General features: G+C 49.2%; 1 protein-coding gene across 8 annotated transcripts in view; it reads left to right on the top strand.

Moving 5' to 3' along the window:
* The window catches only part of TRAPPC9 (trafficking protein particle complex subunit 9), a 406,815-nt gene that overhangs the window by 74,774 nt on the left and 313,677 nt on the right, over positions 1-18,364 (top strand). For all 8 annotated transcript variants that reach the window (XM_086337447.1, XM_086337441.1, XM_086337440.1 and 5 more), the window contains one exon: positions 2,496-2,639. In XM_086337447.1, the coding sequence (XP_086193573.1) occupies positions 2,496-2,639 (144 nt within the window). The remainder of the gene's footprint in view (positions 1-2,495; positions 2,640-18,364) is intronic.

Raw genomic sequence — 18,364 nt, 5'->3', positions numbered from 1 at the left:
ATTCACCATCATTTTGTGAAAGAGGTTGGGGAGGTGAGGTAAGAGATTGAATAAAGTAAAAATGATAAAAATCAGCTGGCTGTATTTTTTTTTTTATAAGAAATAAGTTACTTTAAATCCCATCTTCACTGTTGCTCTGGACCACTTTAAACATTTCTCAGAGAATTAAGTGGAAATCTACTAACACCCTATACTTGCAAATAAAAGGGAGATTGTCTTTATTCTCAGCACCTGAAATGTTTTTCTGTTTCTTGAAGATTTTCCTTGGCTGGTATGAAAGTTGAGATAGGAACACAGAAGGGCACTGTGTATATTTGTCAGCTTAACAGCCTGCTTATTATCACTTTAATCTTATTTGTCTTCTGTGTACGAAGATTTTTTTGATCATACCTTCTGCTTAGCCTTTTCCTGAACGAGGGATTAAATTTTCCCCAGGAACTCTTAGGAAAGAGAGTGGCATACGAGTTTGCCTTAAAAGGCCGTAGTTGATGTAATAAACTCTCATATTGGTGAAATTTTTGAATACAAGAATGTTGAAAATTTTATCACTGGCTCATATGCTGCAAGTCTGACTTAAGGATAAAAAGATTCAGATTTTTATAGGACCAATTTGAATTGCATAGAAATTATGACGTATGCTATTTGGTGTTAAGAAAACTTATGCTCTTATCATAATTGCCTATGGTGGGAATTGGATCCTTATCTATTAAAAGAAAATCTACAAAGTGATATGTGCCCCATTATTGACATGATGTGCTAGAGGCGGGTTAAGTTGGGTCATTTATAAATCCGGGCTGGGTTAGTCGTGACGTGGATTTCAGCCTCTTCATCCTTTTCAGAATCTCTTTTGCATCAGCCTGTGGTCTCTGGTAACGTGGAAACACTGAGGGGGCTTGTCCTTCTCTCCTTCCCTCTTGTTGTTTGAAAGGTTTTCTGTGAGATGGAGTGGTAGGATATCAAGGTTTTTGTGTGTGGGTAGGTCTGCTCTGCTCTAAGAATCTCAATAATTATTGTTATTCAGCAACTTAAAAATTATTATGAAATAATTAAAATATACACAAATTAGAATAGTACAATGAGCCCATCACCCATATTTTAAAATAATTAGATTTGGCCATATCTGCTTTATTCATACCTTTCTTTTTCTTTTAAGAATTTGTTCTTAAATATTTCTTTGTCGAAATATTTTTACAGCAAATCCTAGAAATCATGTCCTTTTAGCCTATATACTTAAGTAGGCATGTATGAAAAACAGGCTTTCATCAGGCTTTCAACTTGACCCACGAGCCTGTTAAGTGCCAGCTGTGTGTCAGGCCTCTTACTGGGGTACCTGGATGAATACAGCGCCATCCTGGCTCCCGAGAAAGTTATGGACTGATGAAGGAAACCAAGACACGAACTTTAGGCACTCAGTGTACCTGCCAGAGAGTGCCCGTGGGACAAGATAGTGCAGGATTTGGTGGAAATCCACAGAAGGGGCCGGTCAGCCCTGTAGGCAGGGCTTGGGGCTAGGACAGGGGGTGTCCTTTGCTTAGAGTCTTAAGTCTCACCCCAGCCTTTCTGCTACCCCCCAGGCTCCCTGGACACACAACGCTGGGTGGCGACTGATTGTGATTCCTGTCCCTACATCTTCTTCATGAAGAAGTTTAAGGTGGAAAATATTTAAAAGCACTGACTGTTGCCAAAAGGGACACAAATAATTATCTCTGAAATCTTGTGTTTTTTGTTTTTTTTTATTTTAAACTTTTTGTTTTACATTGAAGCAGTGTAAAACATTAACAGATTAACGGGCTTCCCAGGTGGCTCACTGATAAAGAATCTGCCTGCCAGTGCAGGAGACCTGAGTTTGATCCCAGGGTCAGGAAGATCCCCTGGAGGAGGAAATGGCAACCCACTCCAGTATTCTTGCCAGGAGAACCCTATGGACAGAGGAGCCTGGCAGGCTACAGTCCATGGGGTCACAGAGTCGGACACGACTGAGTGACTGAGCATGCGTGCATGCGTAGGCAGTTGACAGTGTCGAGATAGTTTCGGGTGAACAGCATAGGCACTCAGCTGTACGTTAAGTCCTGGGAACCTAAAGAGATGCTTTTTGATGGCTGTGCAACCGATTTCTTCCACCTCTAATTTCAGATACACTAAGTTATTTTGGAGGGAGCGGGCACAGTTTGTTGGTAACCATTCTTTTCTCATTTAGCTTTCCACTTTTCTGTTTTTACACTTTAGAGAAATGTGATTTTTAAATTTTATGTGTTTGGTTGTTGTTAATGAAGCCTCGTCAAATAGTAGTATTTTCTTGGGGGAATTAAGTATGCTATAACTCAAATACATACCACTGAAAATATAATCTTTTGTCCTAACCTTATTATAAGTATTTAAGAATGGGTTGTTTTAGAGATTGTGTGTCTTTGTGGTGGCTCCCGAGGGGCCCTGGCGCTGCCCTGTGGCCCGTGCGCCTCGAGGCCCGCTCTGATGTCCCTTGGCTTCCCTCGTAGGCACGCACCGAGGCTGGGCTGCCGTCCAGATGCGTCTGCTGCACGAGCTGGTGTACGCGTCCCGGAGAATGGGGAACCCTGCCCTCTCTGTCAGGCACCTGTCCTTCCTGCTGCAGACTATGCTGGACTTCTTGTCAGACCAAGGTGAGTGGGCTCAGACTCTGGTTGTTTCCCAGGAGAGGGGGACGGGGCCATCTTGGTGCCAGCCCCGTCGGCACCAGCTCGGGAGATGGGGTGGGCGGTGTCCCTGGCTCTCCCCGTCTTCTGGGCCCGCTCCTCCCTGAGCACCTCTCACCGCCCCATGCTGCCGCTCTTTTTGCTGCGCTTGGCCTCTGGCATGGCCTTCCCTCGCCTTTTCCCGCGCCTTGTGAAACGTAAACATCAGAGTGTAACATTTACATGGAGAAGCGCACGATTCACAAGAACTCTGCTCAGTGAGTTTTCACAAAGTGACCACGTGGTACCTGGCACCCAGATGGGACACATGCCTGGAGCCCAGTGCCCCTCTGTGCCCCTCTGGTCGCTTCTCACCTTCTGGGCAGCATCTTTCCAGACTCCTGGGGGATTGTGGGTATCTTTGCCCACAGGTCAGGGCAGCTTTCTTCTTAGTCCTTTCCTCCAGCATCTTTTCATCTTACATGCTTCCTGGGGGTCACATGTGTTTTGGGTTTCGCGTGCAGTCATCTATCTCCAGCCCGGGTCCCACCCTGTCGCTGTCCCCAGGAAGTTGGTCCTGCCTGGAGTCAGTCCCCAGGGAGTCATCATTGTCTGCCACTGCACCGTCCTCTGTCCCAGGGGCCCCAGCGAGGCCTCAGGCGGCTCAGTTACTCAGTCTCTGCCAGCATCCCAGCGTCCTCACCTCCTTACAGAGAGTGGGGATGCTCCATGGGCACGCGGGGTGTGGGTGTCCTTCCCTCGGCTCCTGGAGCTGTGTCTCCCAGGTCCTGAGAGCGCTCAGCGTGCTCGGTGCTGTTTGTGCGTTTCTCCGCGTGGGGTAGCTCTCGATTTCCGTTTAGGACTTCAGGCGGCCCGAGGGGTCCCTGTGGACAGCCGCCCCTCGGGGCGTCCGTGGTCTCTGGTTGAGTGTTGTCCGTGGGTTGCGTGTATCGATGTGCTGTGGTGGGCTCGGCAGTATGGAGTGCCTGCACGTGGCCTCTCTGAAGTGGGAGGAGGAAGAGAGGCCGAGGCAGGGCCCTGGGGTCCTGGAGGCTGACGTGGGCTGGGTGGGCCTCTCTGTTGCTCGCGGGGGTGAGTTTTTGCTTGTTAAGGGCGCTGCTCCCCTGCCACTGGGCCCCTGCGGCTTCTGGAGCCTCCCGGGCCGGCAGCTCTGAAGACGTGTTGCCTGGTGCAGCCCGCAGGCTGAGCAGACCTTGCTCTCAGCCTCAGGGTTCTGAGCGGCCCCGGGACCAGGCCCCTCTCCCGCTCGTCCCGGTTCACTCGGTACCCTGCCCCCACAGTGCCCAGGGGGGTGGACGGTCTCCCACGCCGGGGGACCGTGAGCCGCGCTGTGTGGCCCCTGCGCTTTCCCTGAGCTGGCGGGTCTCTGTTCTCGCCCCCCCCCCCCCCCATCGCCCCGCCCCTCTCCTGTCAGCAAACTCCCCTGCGTCTGCGCTTCCCCTGGGCCGCCTTCTCACGTTCTGTCCTGTCCTGGGGGAACCGTCCTCCTGCAGTTGGTCTCCCCTTGTGTGCGGCCTTTGTCGCAGATCCCCAGGAGAGGAGGAGGTTGCTGACCATTTGAGGTCATGTTAATCAGTGATCTAAAGATGCTGGTCCAGGGCAGAGAAGCTCAGGACATTTGACCCCGGTGAACAGACTGCCACCTCCTGAGGCCTGTGGGTAGTGGTGTTAGACACGGCCTGAAGTCAGAGCGCCATGGGTTCTTCCCACTCAGCTGAACTCTAATTACCATGACCTCAGATCAGCAATTAAACTCTTTCTGAACCTTCATTTTCTCATTTGTACAACTCAGATGTTAGAAACCGTGGGGTAGTTTTTTACTGTTTTAATGGTAGATATTTTAATTGATTGGGTGACCTTCTAGAGCGCACATGGCACCATCCACTGAGTTGATAATTAACATTTCTAAAGATCACTGTGTTGAAATGGAATACGGGATGGAGGACTGGCCTCCTCCTTGTGTGTGGACCTGTCTGGGTGTTTACAGGTAGAGACGGCACAATCTGGGGTTCTCCCCCCGCCCCGCCCCTCACGGGTCCCCCTCCAGTCTGTGCTAGTGTTCCTGAACTCATAGGAGGAGTTCTGGGGCCAATGGTTCTTCTTTTTTAATGACAAATTTTATTCCAAAGTGTCCCTAATAGTACCAGAGACATTGATGTAGAGTTTGAATATTGTTTCAGGTAAAGTGAGGGTGCATACAAGTAGTATTTGTAATTAATATATTTTCAGATAATGTGATTTTAAATGTCTGTGTTAAAGATGTAATGAATGTTAATGAACTTGTTTATAAAATGAACAAACTCATAGACACAGAAAACAGCCTATGATTACCAAAAGGGAAAGGAAATGGGGATAAAGTTGATGAACTAGATAAACAACCAGGTCCTACCACATAAATAGCACAGGGTACTATATTCAATATCTTATAATAAACTATAATGAAAAAGAAAAGAATATAATAAATGTTAATAAATAAATGTCTTACTGTGTTATCTGTTTCGAAAGGTTTGTATGTTCCGATTTACAGGGTTTTTTATTTTTTCCTTAAGAAGAACCACTTTGAGTAATAAACAGAACTCCATTTATAACATAATAAACATTCTGTGAATTTCTTCACAGTCCAAAGGACAAAACCTCTGACTTTGTTAGAATTTACATTTAACCTTAAAATGCTAAAATCCATCCATGTCAGCTTTGAAATTTTAATCTTACCTGATACTATGAAATAGGTCAATGCTCAATGGGTGGTCAGATCCCTAATTTTTGCTCTTCAGTCACTTTTCTCGATCTTGCTCTGTGATTCTGTACGTTAGCGTGTTCAGTGCATCTGTAATAAACTTTTAAGATGAAGGGGAATTTCTTGCTCATTGTTTGCCTGAAACCCTGGCTTGTGTTCCTCTTTTTAAACAAAAACATGCTCCAAAAATCCACCCAAGTTCAAGTAGTAGACGATCCTTTAAGGATCGTCTTTGCCGGTGGATCCACAGTATAGGTCGTCCAAGGCGCGTACTCTGGGCGGTGCTGGGACCAGGGGTTGACGTGAGGAGCGTGGGATGTGGGAGGATGCTGTGCTTACGGCCCAGAGGAGTCCCTGTAAGTAAGGATGTAGGAGCATCTCAGAGGACTGGCAGTTCTTTTCAGAGGTGGAAGGGTGGTTTGGGTAGTGTTCCATGAAAAAGATGACCTTGACCTTGAGGAGCAAATTGGTGTTTGCCAGCGGCGATGGCACCCCACTCCAGTACTCTTGCCTAGAAAATCCCATGGATGGAGGAGCCTGGTGGGCTGCAGTCCGTGGGGTCGTGAAGAGTCGGACACAACTGAGCAACTTCCCTTTCACTTTTCACTTTTCATGCATTGGAGAAGGAAATGGCAACAACCCACTCCAGTGTTCTTGCCTGGAGAATCCCAGGGACGGGGGAGCTTTGTGGGCTGCCATCTCTGGGATCGCACAGAGTCGGACACGACTGAAGCGACTTAGCAGCAGCAGCAGCAGTGCAGACTGAGCAGAAGGAGTAGCTTCAGGTAGGAGGACTTTCTCCAGTTCTGGTGGAATTAGGATGTTGGGCTTTTTTGGGGAATGTAGGACACGGTGGTTTGGGTGATTCTGTTGCCTGGGATTCTGGGGAGGAAAGTGGGTCATGAGCAGTCGTGCCTCGTGCCCCTGCAGTTCTGCTCTTAGGCACGTGCTCCCGAGGTTTGGAAACACGTCTACACAGAGACAAGTGGGCACAGTGGCATCATCCCTCGGAGCCAAAGAGTGGGAACCGTCCGTTGATGCCCATTGACTAGCGGATGAAGGAAGCGTGGTGTGTCCACCTGGGTTTCTCGTCCTCCTCCTCTCCCTCGTGCTTCCCCACTTCCTGCTTTCCTTCTTCCCTTTGGCTGACATGCGCTCACCCTCCACAGCTCAGTGTGGCCACCACTTCTTGATGCCTTAAGACTAGCTCGCCTTCCTTCAGAGTGTCCTCACTGGAGTCGTGTGTGCCCAGCCACCGAGCACGTGTGCCCACTGTATTTCAATCACTTACTGACCTGGCAAGCTCCCCACCCAGGCTGTGGGGTTTACAGATGGCTCAGACAGTGAAGAATCTGCTGGTAATGCGGTCCCTGGGTGGGGAAGATCCCCTGGAGAAGGGCACGGCAACCCATTCCAGTATTCTTGCCTGGAGCATTCCATGGACAGAGGAGCCTGGTGGGCTATAGTCCATGGGGTCGAAAAGAGTTGGACACAGCTGAGCAACTAACACACACCACACAGGCTGCGGGCTCTCCGAAGGTAGGTATATGTCTGACTTGCTCTTTCTCTCGTCTCTAGTGGCTTGTACTGGCATCCATATATGGCTGAATGCATTACTGATGCACTTTTTTAAATGCGTAATTTTTTAAAAGGGAAAAGCAATAATAAATGCTTTTCCTTTTTAAAAAAATAACTGTTGAGACTTAATTTGAAGACCGCACAATTCATCCATTTAAAACGTGCACTTCAGCTTTTCTGTGTATTCACAGACGTGCACCCATCGTCATGGTCAATTTTAAAACATCTCATCACGTCGAAAAGAAGCCCTGTTAGTGGTTGTTTTAGCCCCTGGGGCTCGTGAGTGGCGTACTTCAGTGCTCACAGCCTGTTGAATGTGTTAAAAATAAACACTTTCATTTGCGTTCTTTCTCTTTTGGGTTGATTTTTGCTGTCATGGGGAATGCTGTGGTGAGCGTCTTCAGCTCTTTGAGCAGGAGAGAGAGTTTGTCAGGGGAGGGTGATTGGGTCCGCCGTCCTGAGCGTTTGCATCGCTGTTGAGGCGTGTCAGGGTTGCCTCCTGAGAGCTCTGCCCGCATTGTGCCGCCGGTGGCACTGTGCCAATTGAGCGTGTAGACGGCGTTGCCTCACTGTTTTAATTTCTGTTTTCTGGGCAACTTGCGAGGTTGGACGTTCGCTTCGTGTGCCCATTTACTAACTGTATCTCTTTTATGCAAGGCTCTTTTACAGCCCTGTCGCTTGCCTCATTTGCTTCTCATTTCTTGGGAGGCAGGTGGCGTCCAGCCGCTGTGCCGAGGTCTGTAACGCTTTGAGATGCTAATTAAGCCCTTTGCCTAAGGTCTCCCAGGTACTCAGGGCAAAGCCACACCCGGAAGCCAGCTCTTAGCTGCGGTCCAGAGGATGGCATCTGTGGCACATTGCCCTGTGCTGTAATGCACCGGGGTGGTGAACGCCTCCCGAGAGTGCTCCACCTATTTCTGAGGTAAAGCCGAGAGCAGTGGGCCGGTCTGCTGTGAGCGCTTTATGAATCTCCGTAGCATAGGATGAAGCTTGAAACTGTTGCTGAACTTTGAGAACATCTGACATCACAGAGGATCAGCTCAGCCTACCATGTGCGAGTTTAACAGTGAGTGTAAAGCTCACAGCATGTGACCCTCACTGGCCGTCCTTTGGTTTCTTGAACATGTCAAGGTTTTCATTTTTGTTTTTTTCCCTTGTCTCAGGACATCGCTCTCTTACCTGTCTTTTACATGGCCAGCCTTCCTGCCTTGGGTTCCAGGTGGGTCTGTGCTGGGACCTCCCCATCCCCACCATCTGTCACTTCCTGGTCATGTCCTGACTTTTCCTCAAGGTGGGCAGTTTCTATGGCTGACCCTCTAGTTCCCTTTCTGATAAATCCTCTCCAGGAGAGTCGGGTCCCTCAGGGCAGCAAGGCTGAGTTATGGGTGAGGGGCTGAGCTGCCGGGAAGAGGGAAAGTGAAAGTGAAGTCGCTCAGTCGTGTCTGACTCTTTGTGACCCCATGGACTGTAGCTTACCAGGTTCCACCATCCATGGGATTTTCCAGGCAAGAATACTGGAATGAGTTGCCATTTCCTTCTCCAGGAGATCTTCCCAACCCAGGGACTGAACCTGGGTCTCCCGCATTGTAGGCAGACACTTTACCGTCTGAGCCACCAGGGAAGTCCCTGGGAAGAGGGGGGTTTCCTCTTTACCCCTGGGAGGTGTCATTTGGGTTTTGTAGGAAGGAACAAGGCGGCTAAATGCAGCTGCTGTTCAGTTGCTCCATCATGTCTGACTCTTTGTGATCCCGTGGACTGTAGCCTGCCTGGCTTCCCTGTCCTTCACCATCTCTCAGAGCTTGCTCAAACTCATGTCCATTGAGTTGGTGATGCCATCCAACCATCTCACCCTCTGTCGCCCGCTCTTGCCCTGCATCTTTGCCAGCCTCAGGGCCTTTTCCAATGAGTCCGCTCTTTGCGTCATTCGGGTCAGTATAGCGCAATACAGCACCGTGCTGCTCAGATTACCAGGGGTGCCCCCACAGAGGCACACTGTGGGGTTGGGGGTTACCAGCTCTTTCCTGCAGGCCCTGCTTCCTCTGCGCCCCCCACAAGGCTGCCATGTTTTTCTCCTGAGCCCCAAGTACCTGGGGGCCTAGAGATGGGGGAGAAGTCCTTCCCAGGTGCTGCTCCAGGCAGCCCTCCTTCAATCCCCAGCTCCGTGCCTGGGGCGCGCCCCTCTGGTTATGGTCAGTGATGCCCCGGGGTCACTTCTCCTGCTCCGGGCTTTCCCTGTCCTGCGGCCATCCTCTGCCACTGTCTGCGTGCTGGTGGCTTTGTCCTTCCCATGGAGGTCAGCCAGCACCATCCTTCTCTTCTCTGTCCGTGCCTCTTGCTAGGGAGCCCTCAGGACCCGGGCTCCAGGAGCTCTCTGGAGATGAGCGCCGATCTCGGAGCAGGAGGCAGGCAGGCTGTGTCTCAGACAGAGACACAGGCCGGAAATGGCCTCACTGAGACCATGCTCCCACCAACAGTGTCTACTTGTCAAAGCCCGTTTCCCGCAGAGCACACTGGCCTCTGTGTAAAAGGCAGGCTCCCGGGCCACAGTGGGGCCCTGGAACCGGCCCCGTAAATTCTGCGGTAACTGTTGGCTGAGCGTCATCTTCTTTCAGGGTGTATCTCCCACAAGTTGTTGTTTTAGCCTCTCGGTCGTGTCCGACTCTTCGTGACCCCGTGGACAGTATAGCTCGCTCGCCAGGGCCGTCTGTCTGTGGGATTTCCCAGGCAAGAATACTGGAGTGGACTGCCATTTCCTTCTCCAAGCGTTATTTTCTTTCAAAATATATTTCCCACAAAGGCTAAGCCTTATTTGAACCAAATAGCCAAATCCACACCCAAGGACAAAGGTTGTAATTTTTGTATTGTTCCGGCGACAGATATTCCTCAGTTTCCTGCTTTCCATTCCTGACATGTTCATGCTCTTGCGTGTTCCCCCAGATGGTATATATGGTTTCTTCGGGGGTTTTGGGTTAATATGCTCCATTTTTCACCTGGGTGGAGGAGATGGGAGGCAGAGCACATGAATTGTTATGTCACCGAGGCCTGGTGGGAGCTCTTCAATAAAGGGCTGTAATTTGTTTCCATTGCAGTTTATACAGTCCCTTTTGTTTGTTCAGAAATGGGCAGAAGGAGTTGAACAAAAACCCAGAAGACATGAAGAGAAGCTTCTGACTTCATTTTAGTTGTGTGTTGAAGAGATAAATGCCGTGGAGGGCAGCATAATAAGTACCTGCTAATAAAATGCATTTTCAGTAGGAAAAAACCACACGTGTGAAATAATGAGGTGAAGAAAAACTATCAGTATGTCAAAAGCCCAAATATATTAGTGCATTTTTACTAGTTATGGGAAAAATACTAATTTGCCAAGTTTTAGGCGAAGCAAGATAGAACGTCCTGGGGTGGTGTTGAGAAGGGCCTTCTGTACCTTCTCAAAGCATTTTACTCCCGTGGGGTGTGGTGGTCTGCACAGTGCGTGCTCTCCAGCAGTGGAGTGCAGGCCTGCTTCCCCACCACCTGCCCCCCGTCTGCTGCATGAAGCGCCAGCGTGCACTCTCCGGGGCAGGCTGCCATCCTGGTCGGGGATGTGGCGACACATTCTACGGCATCTCTTTGCCTCTCAAGTCGCTCTCTCTCTTCTGTCTTCTACTCGGATCATAAGGTGATCTTCCCAAAACTGATGTTTATCCGTAGCGATCCACGTGTAAAGGCGGGACAGCTGGAATGGAGACTTTTTACCCCCCCAGGCCCCAGCCTAGCACAAGTCTGGCTCACAGGGGCTCAGTACCTGCTGGGTAAAGGGAATTGCTTGTTTTCTCTGCGTTGTGTCCTCATTAGGAAAGTGAGGATCACGTCTGCCTTGCTCTGCTGGTTTAGGCGGTGGAGACATGTTTATAAAAGCCTGAAACGTAATATATGCGCAGTACATCATAATTGTTATCACTTGTGTTGATTTGTTTCTGACTTCTGAAGTGTTTCAACATATGCAGGTCTTAAACTGGGAAACCATCCAGTTTACTGTCTTGAGGATTGTATGTGTATCGTCCATGGGGTAGTTGAGCGGCCTTGGACGAGATGCTGGTGTCCCTGGCCTGGACCACTCTGTGTGTAGGATGGGGATAGTACAGCCTTGTGTCCACAAGGGGCACAGTGCAGAGAGACGTCTGGGTCAAGATCCTTGGGTTGAGGCAGACCTGGGTTTGCCTCCTGTGTCTTCTATTGATTAAATGTAACCTTTGACAATTTACTTACATTACTAAGTAATGTAATTACATTACATTACTTTCAGTTGTAAGATTAAGAAGATAATGTCTGATTAGCTGGAGGATTATCGGAAATAATGTGCAGCAGCCACTTGGCATCCTGCCTGCAGTAGTAGAAGCTCGATAAACATTAGCCTTGTCCCTTACTTCACCTACTTGAGAAGTCGATGTTTCTCCCCATAAGGCTGTACTGTTCTTTCCAGCTTAAAGACCTTTGGGTGGATCTTATCAGGAGTTTTAGCAGCGGGGTAACCTGTTAAAGTATGGAGAAAGCAATGGTACCCAACTCCAGTACTCTTGCCTGGAAAATCCCATGGATGGAGGAGCCTGGTAGGCTGCAGTCCATGGGGTTGCTAAGAGTTGGACACAACTGAGCGACTTCACTTTGACTTTTCACTTTCATGCATTGGAGAAGGAAATGGCAACCCACTCCAGTGTTCTTGCCTGGAGAATCCCAGGGACAGGGGAGCCTGATGGGCTGCCCTCTATGGGGTCGCACAGAGTCGGACACGACTGAAGCAACTTAGCAGCAGCAGCAACCTGTTAAAGGTATAAAGAGAGAATTTCTCTGCAGGATTTTCATAGTTAGATGGAGACAGACGGGGGAGCCTTTGTCTCTGGCTGTGTTACGTTGGGGGTTTGAGACTATGCTGAGGCTGCGGTGTTGGATGGTGCCCACATGTGCTCCCAGCTGATGACCAAGCCTGGCCAGCTGTGGCCCCAGCACACCGGCGAGTCTGTGTTCCTCTCTGGTGTCCCGGTGTCCACAGCTCTCTTACATGTCGGTCATGCTTCATGCATGTAGGGGGATAATGTTAGTGGCACTTGGGAAGGTATAGAGGTCAAGGGGCCTATTGATCCTGAATCTCAAGGCTCTGCTGTCAGTCTGAATAACTCCTCTCCCCAGGGGGAGAAAGGACAGATCTGTGGGTGAGGGGAGGAGGGTGGTCTTTGTCGTGCTGTAGATGGATTCAGAGGAAGTAAGACGACTGCCCAGAGGGAATTCCCTGGTGATCCAGTGGGTAGGACTCGATGTTTTCACTGCCATGGTCCAGGTTCGATCCCTGGCTGGGGAACTAAGATCCCACAAGCCGTACTGGGGAGGGATGCTCAGCTCTGGCTGGGCTTTCTCACTCGTGGAGAGGAGCCTGGATGGGCGGGCGTGGCAGCAGAGGGAGCGGCAGGAGCAGAAGCAGCTCCACACCTGCTCTCAGGCTGACTTCATTCATCTCTCAGGCGGGAACAATTCAGGGATGGATTGAGACCCTCCATACCCAGCAGAGTGCCTGCGCTACCAGAAGGCAATTGTATCAACTCCTTCCTTGTTGCTTAGCTCAGGCTCCCTTTGTTCACATGTTGTGGATTTTGGCCACCTGATGCGAAGAGCTGACTGATTGGAAAAGACCCTGATGCTGGGAAAGATTGAGGGTGGGAGGACAAGGGGATGACAGAGGATGAGATGGTTGGATGGCATCACCGACTCGATGGACATGAGTCTGAGCAAACTCCAGGAGATGTGAAGGACAGGGAAGCCTGGCGTGCTGCAGTCCATGGGGTCGCGACGAGTCGGGCACGACTTAGCGACTCAGCAGCTAGTGAGACAAGTTACCATGTCACCAGCAGCGCCCTGCGTTTGGCAGCTGACCGCATGTCTGGTGCTCACGGCTCCTCCTGGGACCACTGAGGAAGTGGGCGCACACATGCCAGCAGGAGGCGGGGCAGAGGAGGTCCCGAGGTGGGTGTGTGAGGCTCCGACCCACCCTCCTGCTCCGATGGCTCCCGCATCCCTGGTGGCCCAGTCCTCAGTCTGAGCTCTGAGTTCTGCTTTCCAGGCGGGGGCGTCCTCACCTTCTCGTGAGCCTGTGCTCACGTGTTGCAATCCCGCACTCCCAAAGCTCAGTTGATTCATTTTCTCACTCTCTCAGCCAGTGTTTGTTTGTTTCTTTAGAGTGTCTGCCTCTTCCATCCTTGCTCAGTTTCAGCACCTTCCGGGTGCGGACGCGATGAGCAGGCCTTGCCCTGACGCAGGTTTCTTGGTCCTGAGTGTGCGGCGGTCGTGTGCACCTTCTGTATTCTGTGCCCTACGGGGAGGAGTTGCCTAATCCTCACAGTTTCCCACAAGGGTAGCTGCTGGGCTTGGGCTTATTTTACAGTGAGGAGATGGATACATAGGAGGGAGCTCATCCACGGCCATGCCTCCCTGAAGGCGCCCCATCTGCCCTGATCTCGGAAGCACACAGGGTCGGGCCCGGTTCGTACCCGGATGGGAGGAAGTGGGCTAATATGCCTGAGGGCTGCTTGCTGTGTGGTGTTTGGAGAAACTGGGGTTTGGACCCTGGCTGTGGGCTCTGGAGTCCATGCTGTTGTTCGCTGGCCTCAGCTGTCACCTGTTGGCTGAGTGCGCTGGGTGACTGATGACCTTGTTGGAGGTGACCCACCAGAGCCTGCATGGGGGCATGTCAGAGACCACACTTCTCGTTTGTTTCTGCACCAAGGGCATCTCTGAGCCCAGAAGCAGTTGTCATTTGCTTGAAAGACAAAGATGGGATGAGATAGGAAATGTCAGGCTCAACTTACTCAGTTTCTCCTTCATTTTATCGCCAGCTCATTGCTTTGCTGCTCAGCCCTAAGAAAATGCATGAGAAGATTTCCATTGCCGGTGTCAGTGTGGGTTGGGCCTTGGCCTGGAAAAAGCCTCTCCTTGGGGCTTCATCCTGATGGGATGGACCCTCAGGCCCACTTCCCTGTGTCCTGGGGCTGAGGGCGGGCAGGAAAGCAGAGGAGCTGGGCGTTTTGCAGACACTCCTGGTGGAGAGTTCCCATTCCCTCGTTTCCCTTGTTTTCCCCTTCCCGCCTCTGCCGTCAGCTCCGCATCAGCCCTCTGCTGCAGAGCGGACAGTGGGGTGGCCTGCAGCAGCCGGGACTGGGGGCCTCCTGCACTGTGGTGCATCGGACGCGTTAGGAGTGTCTGCAAAACGAAGTCTTCCGTTATGTTGTACCTGTGATCATATGTCATAAAATCCAAAAGGTTTTTTCTTTTTTTAGTTTCAGTGCTGGGATACAGAAGTGCGTTTGTTTCACACACTGCCCTTGGGGAAGAAACTGGAGCAGCTGGAAAAGAAATTTTCAGCTTAAAAACACTGTGTTCCCCCAAAAGTGATTATTTGAGTTGCGAAAAACAAGGTTTTTAAAAACTAGAAATGACAAAGTGGATCAAAGAAGGCATGCATTTGAAAGGTTCTGTGAAGATTTGTGGTGAGGCTTTAAAAGTTAAGCTCTCGGCGTACTTGTTTGCAAACTAACGTTTTGCTCTTGGTTTCACAAGTTGCACATCCGCTCCTGAGCTCTGAGCTTGTTTCCAGGTGAAGGCTGGTGTGTCCTTCGAATGGCGTGGGGGCGTCCATTGCATCAGTCGTCTCCCTGAGGGTGTTGCCGTTTTCTTACTCTCGGAGGCGTGAAGCTTGTTGGAGTCCTTCTCATGTCCTTCCATCTCTCCTGTGTCCTGTGTGTTGCCTGGAGGCGTTCCTTAGCTGTTCTAAATGCTTGACACTGTCTCCCATGGGATTCCTCTTCCCCCTTCCACCATCATTTCCCTGGTTCAGACTTTTATTTTTTAAAAATTTTGAATGTTTGTTTATTTCTTTTACATCTCTTATTGTTTGGCCTGTACTTTAAGTCAGTTTTTAAAAACTTGAAATATCATTGATTTACAATGCTGTGCTAATTTCTGCTGTATAGCAAAGTGACTCAGTTATACATAGACATACATTATAAAAATGTTCTTTTCATCATGATTTATCATAGGATATTGATTATAGTTTTCTGTGCTTTGTAGTGGGACCTTGTTGGTTCTCCAGTCTCTAAATAAAGGCTAGACTCTCAACACCTGTTTCTTGGATCGGCTCCTAACATCGAGTCCTATCCCTTACTCTGCTCTTGATCCACTCTTCACACTGAAGCCAGAATTATCTCCTTGAAACGCAAACTAAATCACGCCCTTCTCTTCCTTAGAACCTGCAGTGACTGCCCGTCCTCTGTCTATTAAAGGCCCAGCTCCATCTCAAGGATGCTCAGGGTTTGACTCAGGCCATCTTTTCAGCCTAATTTCATACTTTCTTCATTTACGTTATCTGTATTTCATATATTTTGGACCTTTGAAATCAAATTTTTTTTTTCTGTTCTTTTTATGGTAGCTTGCTTGGTCCTTGTACTTTTCCTGTTTCCAATGTTACTAAGAGTAATAATTCCTTCCTCTTCATCTCTTCATTACTTTACCTGATTCTCAATTAAGCACTGTTTCATTATGTCCTGAGATTAATTTCATCACTTGGTTCCCTCACTAGATTACTGGTTCCTTGGGGATCAGACCATGTCTTGCTTACTTACCTTTCATCATTTTGGACAATGTTTTTTACCAAGAAGATAGCCGACAAATACGGAACTGAATTAATTTAACGTTACCTTTCCCAAATTATTTCTTTGTATGTGTTCACTGAGACCCCACCAGGCACTGGAGGAGGCTGAGGATTTAGGAGATCTCGTGGTCCTTGAAGGTGAGGGGACCCAGCCGAGCGCTTTAAGGGAGGGCTTTTCCTTTCATAGGGCAGAGACTTGGTCTTTGTTAAAGGCACGTTGAATGAAATATGAAGTAGTTTTGGAAGGAAGGGAGATGGCTGAGCAGCTGATGGCTGATGACAAGTGAGAGCCTGCTGGGGAGGTAGAAGCACTCTGACCCAGATTAAGACCTTTCTAAGCTTCAGTTTGCTCATCTGTGAAGCCGGGAGAACAGTGGCGTCTCTTCCATGAGGTGCCAGGATGATTTAATGAGGTCACACGTGCGGGCTGCTGGCACAGTGCCTGCTGGACGGGGAGGCCTCATTCAGTGTCGCTTGCTGCACTGCTGTGGTTTCTGAGCATTTCCGAGAGCGGCAGCGGCCCTGGGAAGGGCTGTCGATGTCCTTACAGAAACCCCTCTGTCGGGGCGGGGACCCTCAGCATGCCTTCCTCCACTGCCGTTTTAGGGCGCTGTGTTCTTCACTGCTAGGGAACGTTGGTGAACGGGCGCTGACTTTCCTTCACAAGGCTCTCTGGAAACTCAAAGTAGTTTTGGAATTTTTTTGGCCATGCTGTGCATCAGGAGAGATTTTAGTTCCCCTATTAGGGATCAAAGCCATGTTCCCTGCATTAGGAGCACAGAGTCTTAACTACTGGACCGCCAGGGAAGTCCCAGAATAACTTTTACTATACAAATAGTATATGCTTCTTTTAGAAATCTTGAAAGATATAAACAGAAAGGAAAAATTGTATATAACCCTACATGGGCAAGTACACACACCATTAATATTTTATGTATTTCTTTTGTATTGTTTTCTATTTTTTTAAAATTTGGATTGATCTTTGAAGTTACAATTTTCCAAAAATATTATTTTGAATCCTGACTTTCTGTATATCATAAAATATTTTTCATGCTGCAGATTCTTTATAAATGCCATTTTTAATGATTGCGTACATTGCATTATGTTTTTGCACCATAGCTTATCTAACCGTTACCTCATAATTGGCTGTGAGTTTCTTGCTAATCATTTATTAAGTCTCGATTCTTAAGATCATCCTCCCTTCTGGGAGTTATGTTGAGATCTCTAGAGATATTTACACATTTTCTAGGTAGTGTTTTAAATGGCTGGTTGTGTAACAAGTTGACAGCTTCCCATCATTGCCTTTCGTTTTGGTAGAACATGTTTATAAATTTGAAAACAACGAGGGAAAATATTTGGTCTCTGGTGTACTTGAATGATTGCTTCTCAGGGCCTCCAACCCGTCACCACGTAAATTAAGTGAAAAGCAAGTAGAGAGGACCGCTGACGGGAAGCAGTTACCGTGGCTCAGCGCGGGTTGGTCTGAGTCAGTCAGCCTCACGTCACGGAGAGGCTTGTTTTCTCGGTGCACGACAGGACTTACTCTGCACTGCTGGCTTGGCGGATCATTCGTCTTGGTAGTGGCGGCACGTGAGTGTCGCGGCCTTCGTGGTTGGACCATGGTGCTTCCTGGATGTGTCTGTGGGGTGAGGGAAAGCCAAGTTCATTTTTCTTGCTTGTAAGACGCTTCACTGGCTGGATATCACGTTTCATGATACCTGTGTGTTCTCTGTAATGTCACTTACTGAGGCCGTCTGGGCAGGCTGTCTTTCTTGGGCTCAGAAGACCCCTGGACCTCTCTCATCCTGTGTTTGCCTCGTGCTCAGTGACCCTGACCTCCACCTGGACTCCGCAGCCCTTCCTCTTGGTCCCAGGCTTGAATCCCGCATCTTCTGCAGCTCCTAGGTCCTCTCTGACATCAAATCCCTTTTACTCTAAGTCAGAGATAATAAATAGATTAATTAGATTGTGGCATCCTTGGTCGTGTCTAAACATCTCTATCTCCAGGACCTTTAACTGTGCCCGGCACACAATGTTACTTTTTTCCTTGATTTTTAAAAATTGTGGTAAGATAAACATAAGATTTGCCATTCTGTCTTTGTTTAATATTTACTTTTGTTTATTTATTGATTTGGCTGCGCCGGGTCTTCATTGCGGCCTGCAGGATCCTCAGTTGCAGCCTGTAGGATCCTCAATTGTGGCCTGTGGGATCTGGTTCCCAGCCAGGGAATGAAGCTGTGCCCCTTGCATGGAGTCTCAGCCAGTAGACCACCAGGGAAGCCCCTGAGTGTACGATTCATTGGCGTTGAGGGCATTCATCATGTTGTGCAGTCATCACCACTCTCTACTTCTGGAACTTTTCTTTTTTATCAAACAGACCCACTCCAGTACTCTTGCCTGGAAAATCCCATGGACGGAGGAGCCTGGTAGGCTGCAGTCCATGGGGTCTCTGAGGGTCGGACACTACTGAGCGACTTCACTTTCACTTTTCACTTTCATGCATTGGAGGAGGAAATGGCAACCCACTCCAGTGTTCTTGCCTGGAGAATCCCAGGGACGGGGGAGCCTGGTGGGCTGCCGTCTGTGGGGTCGCACAGAGTTGGACATGACTGAAGTGACTTAGCAGCAGCAGCAGCCCTGGACCCACTAAACAATATTTCCGATCTCTGCTACCAGCTCCTGGTAACCTCTACTCTGCTGTCT

Source organism: Bos grunniens, chromosome 14 (assembly GCF_055505025.1).
Source record: "Bos grunniens cultivar Pamir isolate PY7600 chromosome 14, Bosgru_T2T1.0, whole genome shotgun sequence".
NCBI lineage: Eukaryota > Metazoa > Chordata > Mammalia > Artiodactyla > Bovidae > Bos > Bos grunniens.
The sequence above is the reverse complement of the archived record's forward strand: the minus strand, read 5'-3'. Positions and strand labels throughout refer to the sequence as shown.